Here is an 18,980-nt window from a genome sequence, read left to right as displayed (position 1 = left end):
TTCTCTTCTATGTTGCCCTTTATCCTGGGAAAGATACTTACGATAATTTCAAGAAAGCTGCCTTACATCTTCTCCAAATCCTTCCTTACAATTCGTCTTAGTTCACCAAAGCATTAACCTTTAGTTACACCAGAGGATCATTAATACTTTGACCATTATTGCCCCATATTTCCTTAGCCTCCGTGTTCATCCATCCGCATTCAAACAGCGCACGCTCTTATTCTTAGCTTGCAAGGTTTTGAGATTCTTCTTTTCTACAGTTAGCTATATATAGTACAATAGTTCCAACTGGTATGTCCCTAGACACCGAGAGCAGAAGTACTTAAAGCCAATGAGACAGATTTAATCTAACTATGGTCTTCAAAGACTTGCCATAAAACCTCTGCCATGGCACTGGTTCTGCTGTGATACACTATTTTCTTACAAAAGGAAAGATACTTCTGACCCCAATTGTGAACCGTAATATTTGCAAAGCAAATTCATGCCGTAGATTATAAATTACAGGAGCAGCGATAGAATAGCTGCACAACTGGAGGAAAAAAAAACATAATGGCTTAGGAAATAATAAAAATCAGTCACTTTACTATTTCAGCCAAAACACACTATGTAGGAGTAACAGTTTGACAGATACACTAACCCTTCTGTATACATTATGCACACCAGTGCAGTACCAGCAGCACTGTTACTGTTCATGGACCAAAATTAAAAGGTCCAATTGGATATGCCCTTAATTTGCACTCTCACATGCAGGTACAATTGGCTGGGAGATAATAATTGCAAAAACATTACAGGTATCTAAAATTAATGCTAAATATAATTTCAGGTTGATGAGTTCTGTGAGAGAGAGTTAATGTTTACATCTCATATCTCATTTGGCAGAATTCACTGCATTGCAGGATTATGCTTTTTTTAATTCTAAATTCTACTGAACACTCTCAATTTCTAATGAAGGCTATCAAAGTAAAAGCTATGAAAACTTCCCAGAAATGCTCAGCTTATACAATCTACATTTATTCATTTTTCAAGTAGAATAAACATTTCATATGGAACCAAGAGAAACACAGCTCATGATCAATGGTCAGTAATCAAGACTGTTTAATTAATGCATATTTTAATTGCTCTTCTTATGCAGACTGACATATACTGATCAGTTCTGTTTACACACATATTTATTAATAAATCAGTGCAGCATACATTCATTTTACTGGCTAATTTCCTCAAACCTAATTTCTTTAGGCAGAGCCCAGTGAATTGAAACGCCTATAGTTTTTATGAAAAATATAATAGCACTTCCCATTTGTTTAAAGATCAGCTGCTTTATTATACAAAATATCTAATTTCTTACTTCAGCCAAGAAATAGGAAGGTTTTAAATTAGATAATTAATTATTAGAAAATGTCTGGTCTTCCCCCAGAGTGTAACCAAATGAATCATCAATTCACTTCATTTTAATTTCTTCCCTTAACACTCATATCAGCAGAGTTGTTAAACTCTTTGCATGATCACTGAATCTTAAAAATCTATAAATCTCATCATCTGAGCAGGAGATCTCATGCCAAATCCAGGCTGCATTTTAAAATGCAAACTCATAACTTTGTACCTATAAAAGCTGTGATTTTCTGTTACAATCTGGAAATTGGACATTTCCAGTACCATTTCTTCCCTCAGAAAGAAGATGTTCAGTGAGAATGTCTATATGCTGCTACACTTTTTTCCCTTATTTGTATTTCATAAACATAAAAGAAAGTTAATAATGGAAGTAAATCTTTGTTCTTGGGTTCCTACTGCCAGCCCACACAGCCACAAGACTATAAAATGAAAACTGCAGAACAAAACAAAAGACACACTTAACATTGGAAATTTCAGCGTACGTTTAATGCTGTTTAGTTTACTTTACTCATAATAAGCAACAATTATAAAGTAAAAGAAAAAACAAAAAAGGAAAAACACCAGATGCACTACATCACAGATCTTAAATTTTATTTTTGCTACCACATTCATAAAACACTACCCCATTCTTTACATTAAAAAGTGAAAAAGAGATCACTGCTCTGTGCAGAAGGCTAACTGAACAACATTGTCTTAATCCCACACAGCTATTCAGAATGGGGCTTACAAAGGATAGAAGTCCTCATGCTGACCTTCCAGGAAGGCTCAAAGCTGCTGAGATGATGACTCATCTTCTCACCACACACTGCAGTGAAGAGCTCGTCTCCAACTTTTCCATAACCTTCCTGCAGGCACTGGGGGCTGCTGGGAGCCTCCCCACAACCGCCCCTTCCCCAAGCTGGACAAGCCCTGGCCCTGCAGCCTCTCTGCGCAGGGCAAGTGCTCCATCCAGCCCCCAGCCAGCTTGGTGGTCTTCCCCCGAGCTTGCTCTGGTTTATGAAAGTTTTTCTGGTATTGGACAGCCCCAAATTGGATGCAGATGAGGTCTAATGAGAGCTGATTTGAGAGGGATGGTCCCTTGTGTGATCTGCTGACTGTGTTCCTGCCAGTACAGCTGAGGATACTGTTGGCCATCATTGGTCCCAGATCCTGTGGACTCACACTAGCTTGCTGCCCACCAGGACCCCCAAGGCCTTTTCCACAGAGCTGCTACCCTGTTCCAGCCTGTCCTGTCACAGGGGTCTCCTTCTGCCCAAAGGCAAGACTCTGCCATTTATCTTTGTTGGTTGTCATATTATTCATGTCAGCCCATGCCTCCAGCCTGTCGAGGTCCCCTTGAATGCCAACCCTGCTCTTGGCTGCATTGACTGGTCAAGCTTGGTGTCACCTGCAAGCTTGACAGGAATGCACTCTGTTACCTTCTCCAGGTCACCGATAAAGACATGAAACAGGACATATCCCAGGACAGACCCCTGCAGTACTCTACTTATTACTGGTCTCCAGGCTAACAGGACCCATAACCACTACCATCTGAGTCCTGCCATCTAGGTAGTGTTCTACGCATCTAGCTGTCCACTCATCCAAACTATCAGGACCCAGCTTGGATTCAAGAATAGCGACAGTGTCAAAAGCCTTGTTAGGGCCCATGTAAGTGACACCCACTTCTCTTCCCTCACCCACAAATCCAGGCATTTGGGTTAGTCACAGAAGGCAATTGGGTTAGTCAGGTGTAAATCCTCCTGGTAAGTCCGGGCAAACAGCTACCACTCACCACCACCTCCTACATGTGCCCAGCGGTGTGCTCCATGATTTCAATGAGCCAAGCAGGACTGACCTGCAGTTTCCCAGATCTTCCTTTTGGCCTTTTTAGAAGATAGGTACAAAGCTTGCCTTTTCCAGTCACTGAGGACCTCCTCGAATGTCCACGACCTTTCAGTCTTGCAAGCTCTCTCAGTACCCTCAGACACATCCAGTCTTGTACCATATACCTGTATAGTTTAGGTTCTCTCCAGTCACCTCAGCTCAATGTTCATCCACTGCTGGCTAATTCTCTCCTCAAACCCTTCCACTAAACACAGAGGCCTGACAGGCCTTGTTGGTAAAGACCAAGGCAAAGGTAGCATTTAGTACCTCAGCCTTATTTTTGTCTTCTGTCACTAAGTCATCTGCCCCATCCAACAATAAGCCCACGTTCTCCTTGTCAGGTGTCCCGTGGTGGCATCACTGGTACCCAAATGGATGAACAACAAACAGCAAGTCTGAGAGCTGGAGAAATCTCTACAGTCTCCCTGCACCATCCTATATCCAAGCACCTGAGATAACAAGCCAGGCCAGCCAATGCTTGCACCCCCAGCAGGGGAGAGTCTATCACCCTTCTCTTCTTATTATGTGGACACTTGGTTGATGCTCAGTTGGCTCTGATGCTGTCACCTTCCCTCCTCCTCCTCCCAAACGGTAGGCATCATCCTCACATTCATTTCCAGAGCACTGTATCTATAACTGCAGAACCAGAGAAGAAACCTTAGACATGACATCAGTAGACAAGCTTAACCCCATCTTGGAAGTTTCCATCCACTGCTCCTTTAAAAGTGGTCCTCCAGATTCCCCTCCTTCCTTGCAAGGCAAGGCTTGAGCAGCTGGCTTTGTGGGATCTCTGCCAAGACCCTGTCGATCTTCTGTTTCTCCTCCCTGATGACATGCAGCCTGCCAACCTGCTCCTGCAGGGCCTTCACCTAGCAACTCAGTGCAGCAAAGCAGAACACACTTGTAGCAGTTCAGGCCACCACCATTCCAGCCCCAGGAGAGGCCTCTTTTCACCCATTACTCTGTTTCTGTTATCAAGCTCTTAAGTATCTCTAAGATAAATCTTTCAAACTTACAATAATCTTTAAAAGCACAGATAATATGCACATGCACACACTGTATGATCATCACAACAATTTCGTTTTGCTACTAAGCATTTTTACAAAAAACAGTTTCAGCTCAGAGTTGTAGAGCTAAAGTAGTGCATAGGCTCTCAGTCTTGCATTAGTGGAATGGGAACAGGAGCCCAAGGCTCTTGCAGCTCCTCATTCATCTTTAGTGAACCATGCTCTCTCAAGAGTAAACAATGAACTACAACACTACTAACATACTAGAAATGCAGAGATTTTCATTTCAGATACATGTACCATTATTCAACAGGCTTATTGCAAAAGGGTGATTTCAGCACTTAGTGTTTTATTTAAATGCTGGCAGGCAACCCAGATCAAGGGCTCTAGGTCCAACCATAAAGAGACTTGCAGTTATTAAGACATAAATACACCTAATTCACTACTGCCAGTTTTCTTTTTCGCCCACAACACAAGAGTCCAAATCTGAAAACATAACTTTACAAACCAAACTTTCAGAGGTTTTGGGCTATTCTCTAAAAGGTGCTCTGCAGCTGCTTCCCCAAAGTTCTATGAAGCCACAGAATCCTAAACTATGTTTATAATTTAAAAAAAAATCTGTTTTGAAGAATCAATTACCTGTTTTGGACATAAAGTGACAGCTTGCAATATAGATAATGATTCTGCCAAAGCCAAAGGAATAAATCTAAAGGAAGCTTTGGCATAAAGTTATTCTGTGGTATGCACGAGTAGTGTCCTTGGGTTATTAAAAAAAAATCAAGAAAAGCCATAAAAAGTCAGCTTTCTGAAAGACTGAAAATTTAAGAGCCATCTATTTTCATCATCAAACTTGGATTAGCATCTGCTAAGATTCTCGGTTTTTGAAACCGAGAATGCTACTCTCTTTCAAGGAACAGATGTAATAAGACTAAAAACCAAAAAGTCTAGAGGTTCAAGTCAGTCCACCACTGGAGGGAAAAGAGATAAAAATAACAGTCTGTAATAAACAAAGCAGTGGCTTAATGTAAAATATAAATCCTAAACACTTTCAAACAACTCTGTTTGACAAAATGAAGCCTTTTGTCTGCATTTCCTGCCCTAATTGTCCTGCAATTGTAGCCGATTCTAGTCCTTGGCCATTAGGGCCTGTTACATGAACGGTTTTCAAAACCATGAGAAGCTTTCAATTTATCTGGAGAATTCCAGGAAAAGAAAAACAACTTCACAGTCTTGTGCAAATTAAGAAAATAGGATATCACAAAAACCAAAGCTTGAGAAAAAGAAACCAAAAAAAACCCCTAAAACAGACAAGCAGAAAAGAATTACACCTTTCCTCTCTCACACGCACAATCCCGTTACTCTTTCAGATAATAGTACATGCAGTCTAGAAATGCAAGGTAGCTAGTGATGAAAAACCAGTTCATTATATAGATACCAAGGATAGATATTGTCATTTCTAATGAAGGAAAATGCTTCCAAAAGATTTTTTTTTTTTTTTGAGCTTGAGGTGCCTGTATTGAATGCAGAAGCCCTCTTTCCCCTACAAACAAGCACCACCACTCTGCCTTCACTTTTTGGTGAATACTACTGAACATAAATAAAGATCCGTCTTCCGTTAATACTTTTGGATACATTAGAATAAGCCAAAAGCAATCGTAACAACTGCCTGATGTTCCAGACCTCATTCTCCTAATGCATCCCTTTTATAATTCATGATGCCACCGTTCAGAAAAAGGCTACGTATGAACCCAGACATGATCCCATGGAGAGAGACCTATGCTACTCCAAGAACAAGACTGGCAATATAGCTCAGAAAAGAAAAACACTGAGAGAAAATTTCTTCTAAATCCCCATTTTCACCAGGAAAGTGAGAGAGTGAGAGCCCTTTTCAAGGCGCTCTTCCCTTCCACCCCTTCCGCTTGGACAGTGGTTAGAGGTACATGGGATATGACTGTTCTGCCCCCTTTTTCAGCCCCCCAGCAGAGCACCTCTCTACATTTCCTTGGCAGCTTTCAACCTGCTCCCCAAAGCCCAAACGCCAAGGAAACCCCGCACAGCCAAAAAGCAGAGACAACTGCTAGAGCTATTCCACTGCGCAGTGAGGGTATGGTCCAAAAAAAGTTAGTATTTTTAGACTACATCAACTTAGAAAAAGCACCTTCTATAAAACCAATTTCAGTAGATACACACTACAGCATGTAATCTATTAGAACAGTAATTTGATGTCTTTTATGCTGCTCTCTTTCAAAGAACAGATGTAATACGTCTAAAATCTTCAGTAATTTCACTGCCGTATCTTAACGGAAAAATGGGCAGAAAGAAACTATACCTTTTCTGAGGCTGCTTTTCCTACAGAAAATCTGTTCTAAGTTCCTACATTAAAGACTTAAAAATTACTCCAGCTGTTACAAAATACATATACCACATTGTAAACGGACTAGGCATTGCAATATGAACTTTAAAAGCTTCTAACACCTCATTTTGAAAATGGAACAGAAATGAAAATCTCTTGCATATATAGTAATAAAACAAAAACACTGAATAACATTAATTGAGTTTCCCCGAAACAGCAATTCCAGATGATTACCTGTTTGCAAGACCCCTGCAACTCTGAGTATTACTCCGTTTACTAACACCTCACACACATACAATTAAATTGGAAAGCAGCTGCAATGCTTGCAGTGCAGCAGCTAGCACCAGAGATCCATCATGGCTTGTACCTAAGTCATCAAATCTCATTATTTCTTTTAAAGGGAGACACCGTTCTATGAGATGTATTGTCCTGAATTTTCAGGCTTGACAGATGTTCTTTGTATTATCAGGAAGGTACACATACTTCAAGAACAAAAGTAAAAAAAAACAAAAAACAAAAAAAAATCACAAACACAAGAGCTTGACGTGACACAAGAGAAAAGATTCCTATGGGAAATAGGAGCACAAAGTATTAAGAAAACCTGCTACACTAGAATATTTATGGAGTGAAACACTACCCTCCCGAAACCTGAAAGCAGAAAACTTCTTGTATTTCTTGCTGCAGTTCTTCACCTCTGAAGATGCTGCACCAGAGGAAAAGCCCAATTCAGATAACTAACTGTAATTGTATCTGATTGGCATTTATTCCAGGATATGCCTCCTTCCCTCCTCTGCTTTAAAATGGAAATTTTTAGTTGGGATTGTAAATTTTATTCAAATTTTTATTTATTTAAGTGTAATGCCATAATCACAGATTCATTACAGATATTTTTAGCTATTTATTGCTTTCTTCAGGAAATTAAAAAAAAATCTACAAAAAAAGACAGACAAGACTCATTAGTGTTTCAGACCCAAGGAAGAGGTACAGCTCCCATAGAAACTGTGTGCGAAGCTAGGCTGCAGGGGCTTTGCGGCTTGTCAAGAAGTGTTGTAGCATTTAAGTCATTCACTCACTAAAAGATGCAGTTTTTGTCCAACTGAATCCAGTAGCTAGATTCAATATGCACGTGAAGGATACACAAAGTTCTAGTTCTAAAGGGGTAACTAGCTGACATATTTGGTGTCAATATTTTGAAGACTTTTTTTTTCCTCCTCAAATAACTAATGCATTTAGTGATCTTCTTCCCAAGTGTAAAAATTGTCAGAAATAACTGATACGGAAATAAGCATCTCCAACTGAACAGCTTGCTCAGTTTGACTTCTTTTTTCTTTCCGTTCAACCTTCATACAGTAAGACTGAATAGGAGAGCCAGAATCACACCTAGCCATCAGTAGTTTTACAGCAGTTTACTTGCTTAGAATTTAACTGAAAGCAAGAGAAAAATTGCTAGGGAACACAGCTTCTCCCACTCTACCAAGAGCGCAAGACCACCTCCCGATCCCTGCTTTCTTCATGTGGCCACAGTGTGATGTTTGTCCATAAGTTAGTATTTGGCACAAAATACTTAAGGAAAGAAAACACTGTAATCTGTCCTCATCAAAATAACCTATCAAGACAGTTTAGTTAATCTCCATTGGGTTGGCCTTGGGATAGCAAGGCAGCATGCAGACATTCAGGACTGGGAGAGGGCAGCAGTACTGCAGGATTTGCTTCTCCACACTCGTATCAAGGCCAAGCAAACACACCAAAAGGAATACAATGCACACTAATCAGGCTTGCTTATACTTGGTCTCCATGGTGGATGATACATAGCTGCACACATGAAGCAAGGAGAAACCTGGCTTTCTGGGTCTTAGGGTAGGGCAGAGAAACGAGTGAGCTTGTATCAGTACTCAAAACGATTTAAGTTCATTTGTTTGTCTCTGCACTTGTTGTCCAAAATGTGGGTCGTGAAACATAGACTTGGGACATTCACACAGCTGTTGCCAGCCACTACGTTCTCTGAGGTGCATGTCCAGAAACATATCTCTCAGCAAAAAAATGCCTAAGATGTAACTGAGAAAAGCATCTGCAGTTACACCTTACAGAAACCACTTGAGACTTCATCTCATGGAGGCCACCTCCAGCCACCCTAGTGCAACTCACTCCTGCCTGTTCCCATGCCCTTCTCTGCCCCAGCCGTGGGGCCTGCTGCGCCCCATGGTAAGCCATCCCAGGAAGCTCAACCATCTGACAGCTAACTTTACAAAGAGAAGAATACTTTTCGGACACTTTTCTGACACATTGCTCTGTGCAAGATCATCACTAGGGCTGGTACTACGAAAGAGTCTTTCGGTGGCAAACAGCTGTTAGACTGGCTTAGCCATACTGTCAGATCTCACCCTACCAGGCTATTGGCCTCTCAGCTGGTGTCTAGTATTAAGAAACTGTAGCAAATTAAGTTCCTACAAACTAGATCTTTGCTTCATTCTTTCAATGGCCAGTAGGCTGCACCCTTACCATCAGTCAGAGCCACACCTTTTACTATTCTTTTACTCATATTCAGCATTTTAAATGTATATTAGTACATAATTATCAAAATACACTAAAAGATATTTGAGGCACATTAGGGCCTGCTGTTGCTGCATTAAGCAATATAGATGCAGCCTTAACAGGAACCAGTACATACTGTCAGTCACGCAGATTTCAGGGTTCCTACTCAGAATGATGCTTTGATTTGTTTTTCCACCAGATCTCTCACCAAAAATCCTTGAAGCTATATTCTTAAGTGTGTCTGCACTTGCTTCAAGTACTTCTTTGTTGTTCTCTGGCTGTCCACTGTGAAATGTAGTAACAGGCTGAACCAGAAGATCCACATGTGGGTAAAAATCTGAAGTTACGTAAAATGAAAATCATGTTCCACGGGAATCACAGTATGAGCGTGCATAGTATTTAAATGCATTATTCTGAAATAAAACAGGTACTTACGCAAAGATACCAAGTTAAACAGAAGCCTGGTGAAGGAAGTCAAGATATTAGATAGGCTAGGACTCATCACACCTAGGAAGATGAAAGCCATTACTAAAAAAAGTTGATTTTTATCCTGAAGCACTACTTACAACTGATGCATCATTTTGTATGAGGCCCTTCAGGCCAGAAGGTAAGCCACGAAAGAGACATCAAATAGATCAGACAAAAGCATCACTGAAGAAACGCTTATAGAAATCACAATAGAATAAAACTACTAGATCATTTTACCTACTTCCCATGACAAAAGCACATAATATCCCTATCCATGCTGTACACTCTTCACAGTTTTAATCTAATCTTCCTTTAATTTTTTTTAGAAACACTCTGGTGCAGCAGCTCAAAGCAATCAGCTACTAGATCATTTTTTTAAACCCAGCGAAGCCCTCATAAGGCAATCCTGTGCAATTGCTTACACGAGTAAGGATCCTGACAAATTACGGACCAAATTATATCTTTTCCATGTTCGCTTTGAAAGCCCCAGCTACAAAGATGAGAATTAAAAAAAAAAAAAAAAAAAGAAAAAAGAAAAACCACTCAACCCCATGCCACTGTGTGAAAATGTAATACTTAACCAGAAAAATAAAAACCGGCAAAAGGCTTAGAGTGTTGTGACCTGTGGGACTATAACAGAGACTAATCAGACAGCAAGCCTGGATTAAAGGGACTGGTTGTATGCAGTGTGATCCAGCAGTGACAGAGGCTGCCATAGATGAGGGAGAGATGGACATAAAGACATAAATAAAAAGGAAATAAGAGATGCTTGGTTTATTTTATGTTTTTCACACTTGCACATAGTATATACAAGTTTTTTTCCAAAAGTATTTCCTATATGGTTTGTGGTAGCTACACTACTGTAGAAACCTAGGGACATGAGTAATCACAGAGCAGAAATTACTGTTATTTACCCACTGCTGTCACAGCTCTCCATAATTACATAGGTTGACCCAGCTTCTTGACAATGATAGGAAAAAAGCAGTTTTTGTAGAAATTTTGTCAATCTCTCAACATAGAAGCACGGTAAATAAAATCACTGCAGCTAAGAATTGACAAAGCAATTTTTTTTAATCTATCAAAACATTACTGTTGGAAGAATACTTAAAGATAAAAAAAAAAGTCCTCTAGGCCTAGATTTTAACTTTTTCCTAAAGTATGGCCATCTATCTAGTATGGCATCTAGTTATGCACAAATTCACTGTGCTGTTCAAAATGGAAAATAATAAAGAAAGAAGCAGCTTGCAAGGGGAGTGGGATAGGAAGAAGGAATGAAGGTTTTCCACAAAACGCTGTAAGAGCTCTGCTCAGTATTAAAGTGAAACTAGCAGGAGAAGAGAGGGGGACGCTAGTGCTTCCCCAAGGGAGCAAGGAGGAGGAAAAGAGCTCAGAATTGTTAATAAAGAGCACAAATCAAAGCCGCGGACTCCCTGCTCCCGGGAGGCCGCGGCTTTGCCTGCGCCCTGCAGCGCGACCCCCCCGGGGAAGAGCGGCAGCCCCACAGCTGCCCCTCGCAGCCCTCCTCCCGGCCGCGGGCACGCGCGGCTGCTCCGGGGCTCAGCGCACACGGCGCGGCCCCCCCCGCCCCTCTTCGCCTCCCTCCGCTGCCTCTCCCCGCCGTCGCCGAGGTTTACCACATCGAATATTACAGCCAAGACTGTTAAACTCCCAAAGTGGAAAAATTGTACTTCTGCAGCCATGAGGGCAATAATTAAGACATTCCGGATATCTATCTCCATTTGAATCAAGTAGAGGAAAGGATGCTTGCTTTTGCACTCTAAAAAACGTCCGTCAGAGCCCTTCCAGCAGCAAAGGGCATTAGCCTACAAGCAGCCCCTTAAAAATAAGTTTGGCAGGATGGAGCGAGGAACATTGCTGAGAGTTTCGAAACCAATCTCACAAATTCATTGCTTTCAGTGCAGTTTGTTGAATACAACCAATTTTGCTTTGAAATACTGAATTTTGCATTCCGAGTGCATAGAATTATCAAACCTTTAACGTTACTCAAATATTTTTAGAACTTTTTAAGAAGTATCAGAGCAGTTGTATGGCAATGTAAGTGAACGTACGTCCACTGTACACTAGCAGAAGGCTATGTACATATTGTATAGTGAATATACCCACACCAGTTTACTTTCACATGTAGTTCATACGCTAATGCTTTCACGCACACATTACACACTAATCATCATCTACTGAAAACTACAGATTCTATGAGATGATCTTGTACGCCCCGTTACACTGATCAACTTTTTAAACTTAAAATAGAGGTACACTCCTGCTGTGATGCAAGATACCGCAGCTTGCTCTTTAAAAAACAAACAAAACCATAAGTGTATTTCCATTCCACCATGACTGACATTTTATAAAAATACAAACCATGAAAAGATGGACACAAATCCTGCACCTGCAAATTTCTGGGGCCTTTCAGTCGCATGTTCAGTCCTCGCTTTCAGTAATACCCCACGCCAAGGTCTTTGATCATGGCTACTGTTCCCGAGCAGGTCCACCTCCGGGGCCGCAACAGGAAGGGTACAGAAGGAAGGGAAGCTGCTTTGCCTCCTACCTACCGCATCCTTAGAAAAATCAGTCATACTCTACCGTCATTATAGGCGGTGAGTCACCTTTCTTCTAAGATAGCATCTTGCACAATATAAATTTATTATGAAGAAAAAAAATCTAAAGCATTTATTCACTTATTCCTCCAGCTGATACAACGCACACAATTTAGCTCCAAGCTGGCCTTCCCCTTACTTCCTCAATTCCTTCCACCCACCCCTTTTAAATAAAAAGGGCGTGCAAGTCCTCCAGTACAGCACTTCCTAGGGTTTCCAAGTCTGCAAATTTTAAGGTTCTTAATAACCGTTATTCAAATCTGAATTTCTTAACTAATCTCCCATTTTCTAGTACAGAAAAATTTAATCCAAGAAGGGCTAAACTCATTCTCACCATGAACCTGTTGTTAAGGTTGAGATAAATTAATATAGGTTTGACTTTCAACCCATGTTCTCTCAAACTTGAGGCAGTTAAACTTCAAACACGCTTCAGAAGAGCCCAATATCACTTCTATTACAATCCTGATCATCCTTTAAGGTTTTGGAAATGCTCCCGGTTCTGTGGCTTATGCAAGTTTAAAATGTGTAGAGTGTAAATACATAGAAAATGGAAAAGAGCACCAAGCGAACTGTTAGGTAACTGACAATGAATCTGAGTAACACAAAGTTATTTCCGACTCTCGGAGTCTTTTAAGGCCAACTTTTTCAGAGCCGGATTCTGCTATCTTTACTTACGTGGAACGTATGTCAGGCCACAAGTTTGTGATTGCTACAATAAAACCATGTGCTCTGTAAATAACTAATTTATGGCATTAAAGAAAAAAAAAGATTTTAATGGAAAGAGATTATCTTTTGAAATAACCTCCAAAAGGGACAATCTTTCGATTTTCAACTGGATGATTATTAAAAAAAAATGGGAGTGGGAGGAGATAAAGTGTTCCTTTTCACTATGCTACCATTGACATACAGCATCTATCTTTTGGGAAAAAGAAAAGAGACAAAAGCTTTAAACAGAGTAGAGAAAGAAGGTTGGAAAGCCTTAAAAAAGAGACCAGTACCACTAAGGCTATTAATACCACTTATAACTGCGCATGGCTTGACGCTAAATGCTGTCCTAGGCTGACCAGACACACACAGGATGTTATACTATGGCTGCTATACACTTTCTGGAGGCTATAATAGCAGTCATGGAAAAATCAATTTGAATACAAATGTAATTTGTTAAAAGAACAGTGAAAATCATTATGCTGGGTCACATTGTCAGCAGTTTGCACAAAAGCAGATGTTGTCCAAAGATGCAAAAATGTTCAGTAAGACAGAAGATTCTAGGTCTTAAAAAGTGTCAGTGGTATTTTTGGTCTTTCAGCATACTTATATGTGAATGATCATGTTGCACAATTTACCTCTCTTGTTCTCAGCACTTCTGCTCCCTGCAGCTCATTTTAGCTGCAGTAAGAGGCTTTATAGAAACTTCTAAGTCTCAGAGAGAACGTATGTTCCCACAGTAATGGGGAAAAAGCAGCATCTTTGAAATAGTTCCTTGGAAGTCTTAAAATATTTTATCTCAGGCTCACCAGATGTAGACATAAAATAAAGAAAAAGAAGCTAGGTTTGTCTGGTATTGGCAATGTCAATATCATTTTTAGACAAACCACATAAAAATAAAATCAGTAACAAGCTGACTGAAAAAGCGTGATACAAATTAAGGACCAGTTCCACAATAAACACAACTCAAATGGTAAATCATCTTCACAAGACCCTGCCGCAAACACGTTTAACACATACACTTTGAATATACCGATTTGCTATGCACTTGCAGCTCCATTACTGCAGCCGACCAGCTTATCCATTCCATGAGGTAAATCTGGGGACTAAAATAGCGATCAGTTACAAATTATGTTTTCCTTTCATTTGATCCCATAATCTTCATTGACTGTTCTGAAACCTATTGGCAATGGTGTGCTTTACCCAACACACAGCTCCACAGTAAATCCATATAGTCTTCTTCAAATACTCTAGAGTTTCACTGTAATGGTATTGATTCAGCTTAAATATGCATTACCAGCATAAATTTAGGAAATAGTATACCCAACATGAGATTCAGTAGTTACTGAGAATTTGCTACACTTGAAAATGTTTCCACAACTTTGCCTCTTCAACCATTTTTGTAATACATGAAAGAATATTCAGAAAAACAACAAAAAACACAAAAGTTATCTAGGAAGAAAAACTGAAGTACTTAAAGTTGTTCAAACCGTCTACATTAAAGTGATGTTGGGCACTTAAAAACTAACAACACAGTATGTTAGACTATTCCAGCTAAAACATTTGTTTGAAAGATTTCACACAACAAATCTTACTTGTTCCTTAAAAAAAAGGAAAAAAAAAAACCACCACCACCAAAAAACACACAATAGAACTAAAAAGCCTACATTACTGCTATGGACAAGATACAATGTATCTGCTCCCCCCTAAATAATCTCTTGTAGTCACTGCGCCTGTCTGTCCACTATATGGTGGAACATCAGATTGGCTCCTGTTCAGATTGGACCAAGGAAACGCAACAGCAGTAAATGTTAACCCTTACAGCCACTTTGAAATAAGTGCAAAAGCACATCCCTTATTAAAAGGGCATCTGCATCTTTCCTGCAAGCTAAGGATTAGTCATTGCTGTACCTTTGAAGCCTATTTCATCATATATAGGCATAAAAACACATTTCTGAAGCTCAAACTCCTCTACCAGTGCACGAGATTGCAAATTTATTAGACTGGCCACAAAGAAAAAAATTCTAGTCTTGCATTGGGATGACCTTTTCATCATCACCACTTTCCCTCCCTCTCCTCCCCCCTCCTCCTTTTTTTAAAGCTTGCTGTTATAGTACGCATGTGTTCCATAGGCAGAAAACAAAAAAGTTATAATAAATCAAAATGAATTTGATCTCTGTTGTTTATTTTTACCGGGGCTCTGAAAAGTGACAGCTGATATTTTATAATAAGTGATTTTCAGAGAAGCCTATCTTTGTACCAAAATACATAGCCCCCCCCTCCAAATAAATAAATAAATAAAATCAAACACCACCTTTCTTCCACCTTTACTGTTCTGTAATGGTAGACCTAAAACATTGATCAGGAACAAAATATATGACCTAACTTCGATCTACATTTGGAATTCACCCAGAAAGAAATGTGAAGAAAATTGGCCACCGCAGAGATGGCACCACCATAGGTTTTCATTATATGTTCATTATACTCCATTATATGATGGCCTAACAGGCAAGTAATTTTCAAACACTGCATAAGAAGTTTTGTACTGTTCAAAAACAGACCTCTGAAGAGTTCCATTAACTTACAGTGCTTACAATTATCATAACTTTGAGATGGTCTATTAAAATTGAGTGTTATGGCAGTGAGCAAAACTAACCCATTATATCAGACCTGTCAAGCACCATTTTATTCAGCTTCAGCACAAAAAAAAAAAAAAAAAAAAAAAAAAAAAAAAAAAAAAACTATACAATTCTGTTCTATTCTATCTATCCCAAGGATAAACCTTTAGCTAAACAATTGCAACTTAAGTAATTGCAGAAGAAACGGATTCTTTCTTCTTATTCCACTTGCTGTAGAATATCCATAAAGTTCTTTGTTTGGAAGTTACCTAAAAACATTTCAACATCATAGACTTAAATGAAAAAATGTCTTAGATGTGAACCGTTCGAAGTCTTGCAGAAGCCCAGTGCAAAGTATTTACAACACGTCTAGACTTTGTGTCAGATACAGTGTCTTTTGCTTAAAAGACTTCAGGCATAAACTGCAGGTACAAGGACAGATTGCATAAGCTATCACATGCTTGCTGCAACTGTGTGGATGTTATTGGATTTTGAGAAGCCACCGTGATGAATAATTTAAGAGCTAATAAAATATTCAATTTTACTGATACATCGGTTTCATTTTAAAATAAAAGAAATACGAACAAAGACGAGAGCAGCCCTAAAAGTTAATGAAATGAGCCAGTCACTCATTAGGGTAACAGTTGTTCTACTGAGCTTCGGGGAGATGCAACCAGGACGGAGAGGTCTTTAACCCCGAGAGATTTTTTTCCTGTATCACACGGCAGGACGAAAACAGTCTCTGCACAGCAGCACCGCTTGCAAGTTTGTCAGTCCCAGGGGACGAAGCGGCTCCTTCCTCCGCGCACCCCACGGAGGGCTTCCGCGCGTGGGGTGCCAGCCGCGGGAGGGCCGGCTCCGCGGAGCGCGCAGGGGCGGGCAGACAGACAGACAGACGCCGACACAGGCGGACACACCGAAACGCTGCCGCGGCGCTGCGCGCCTTCGCCGCGCAGGCGGCCGCCCCCCGCCCCGGCCGGCGCGCAGCCCCGCGCGCAGCCCCGCGCGCAGCGCGCCCGCCGCGTTAGCAGCCTGCCGCCGCCGCACGGCGTTCACACCGTGGCAAGAGGCGCCCCTGCAACTTTCTAAAGGGCTAGGAGAGGAAACCCATTCCTAACACGCCGGGTGAAGTAGGGATTTTAAATGCGAATAAAGAGCGCAACTCGAAGAGCTGTGAAGTTGGTTTTTCCTGGGGTTGTCTTTCAGGGGGAGATGGAGAGGGCTGTCTTCATGTTCGAGACGAGGACTGCCCTAGTTAGAGGGTGCAGAAAACGGGGAGACTGACACAGCTGTTCATTACTACAGCGATGCTAAAGCCCCCTGGATGTGCTTACAAACTGTTCCGCGTTTTGCTGGATCTTCAGCACCGACCTAACAGCCTCCAAATTAAAGGGAAGACCGGGGGGGGGGGGGGGGGGAAGAAAGATGTGGACAGCTCTGCGGATATTATTAAATCTTCCCAGCCGCTCATCTGGATTACATTTAAGCTCCCACGGCATTTCTGCCCCCACTAATTAAGCGCAGTTTCTAAACAGAACATGCCTGAGGACGGCTCTTTCACCTTAAGATCTTTTTAAAAGGTAGAGGCAAGTAATTTTTTTTTTTTTTTTTTTTGGGGGGGGGGGGGGGGGAAGCCAGCCCGCGCGGGACGCACCGCTGCCCGCCCCCGGCCCCCGGCCCCGCCGCTCACCTCGGGCGCGGCGCGGCGCCGCCAGGCCCCCGCAGAGCACCAGCCAGGCCAGCACCGCGCGGCTCATGGTCCTCCCGCCGCGGGGCAGCCCGCGCCGCCCGCCGGCTCCGCCGAGAGGGGGGCGGCGGCGATGCCTCCGCGCAGCGGCCAAGCGCCCCTCCGCGGGCTGCCTCCGCCCTCGGCCCGCGCGGCTCCTCCCTAGCAGCGGCGGCGGCGGCGGAGCGGGCGGGATCCCGGAACAGGGCGGCACGGCGCGCCGAGCAGGGGCCGCCGCCGCGCCTCCACCATGGCCGGGCCGGGGGCCGCTGCCGCCGGGCTCCGCGCTCGGGCTGCGCCGCGCTCGGGCTGCGCCGCGCACCAGCCGCGCCGCGCGCCCCGGGGTGGCTCCGGCTGCGGGAGGGGGCGGGGCCGCGCGGGGCGGGGCGGGGCCGGGGGCGGGGCCGCGCGGCCACACCCTGCCCCCCCCCCGCCGCCCCCCGCCCCCGGGAGGGAGCAGCGGACGGGGCGGTGCGGTTCGCACGGCGGGTTTTGCCCTCAAAGTTTTGCTTCGCGGATGCTCCGCGCCAGCGGCCGGTTCCCAGCGCTTCCCGGGCAGGTGGCTCTGCCAGGAACCCGGGCGATCCCGCTGCCGGGGTCCGTCCTCCCAGCTCTGTGAGCTGGTGGGGTCGGTACCGCCCCGTCCTCTACAGCAAGGGAATCAAAGCAGGAATTGAGCTTACAGAGACAGCTCAAGGTGGAAGAGAGGAGTGTCCTGTGTCAGGAATACTGCTCATAAAGTAAAATAATACCTGTGTGTACACACACACGAGTGAAATAAGCACTAGTTGTCAGGGGGAGCGAAAAGGATCTTCTGACATTTTATTTGCATCCCTTCTGCATGCCCTCATAGTGTGTGTATAAAGCCCGTATTAACATTATATCAAACGTTAATGTAATTGCTGAGTGAGGAGAACACATTATGCTGTTAAAAAGCTTTTCTATAGAGACAACCTGAATCCACAACCAGGCTTTGTTGCCCGACAACAAGGACAGACATGACAGAATTAAGAATGGAAATGACCTGTTAAGTCCTCTAGTCTGTTGGCTATCTTCTCACAATAGTTTTCAACATTTCATTTTATAAGCCTTTTGTCTACCATTAAATGCCTGTAAGTACCTAGGTGACAGTCCTTCCCTAAAGCTCTAATTTTATTTCTGAGCTTGCAATTAAGCATATTTTTCTCTGACATTTTAAAGATTTCAGTTCCGACATACTGCACTGTCAAGAGAGAATTAAAAGGATCAGGCTTTTTGTGTTGGTTTAACTATGCAACTTTGAGAAACAACGTACCTTTATATGGTACACCCAGAGTCCCAAAGCACTTTATACTTGCGCCCAGAATACAGATACACACACCAAGCACTTGCTTCAGCCACCACCAAAGCACAAGCCTCTCTGCTGGGATGCAGCTACTATGTAGTGGTGCAGAGCAAAATTCAACAGCAAGTTAGGACAATTGGAAAAAAAAAACAAACAGAAAAAAAAAACAAAAAAAACACCCTCTTCTACTCTAAGGAGACTTGCAGTAGCAGAGGAGCATGGGCTTGGGCCCAACATATGTAGCTGGATATATAGTAGCTGGGAGAATTCACCAAAACTATGCCTTCCCTGCTAAGCTTACTATCTCAGTTTATTTAGCAGCACTTATGTGGGCTATAGCCCTGCCTTCACTTTGCTGCACTAGCACTCTCTGAGATTAC

At 42.4% G+C, this 18,980-nt stretch overlaps 1 protein-coding gene across 2 annotated transcripts in view; it reads right to left on the bottom strand.

Annotated features, from left to right (window-relative positions):
- EDIL3 (EGF like repeats and discoidin domains 3) overlaps positions 1 to 17,484 on the bottom strand; it is a 250,526-nt gene extending 233,042 nt beyond the window's left edge. The window contains exon 1 of one of the 2 annotated variants that reach the window (XM_062599401.1): positions 17,241 to 17,484. In XM_062599401.1, coding sequence (XP_062455385.1) covers positions 17,241 to 17,307 — 67 coding nt within the window. In that variant the 5' untranslated portion in view covers positions 17,308 to 17,484. The remainder of the gene's footprint in view (positions 1 to 17,240) is intronic. The other variant, XM_062599399.1, reaches the window with a different exon arrangement.
- Positions 17,485 to 18,980: the final 1,496 nt, after the last annotated feature.

Source organism: Rhea pennata, chromosome Z, assembly GCF_028389875.1.
Source record: "Rhea pennata isolate bPtePen1 chromosome Z, bPtePen1.pri, whole genome shotgun sequence".
Classification (NCBI taxonomy): domain Eukaryota; kingdom Metazoa; phylum Chordata; class Aves; order Rheiformes; family Rheidae; genus Rhea; species Rhea pennata.
Note: the sequence above shows the minus strand (reverse complement) of the source record. Positions and strands in the feature narration are given on the sequence as shown.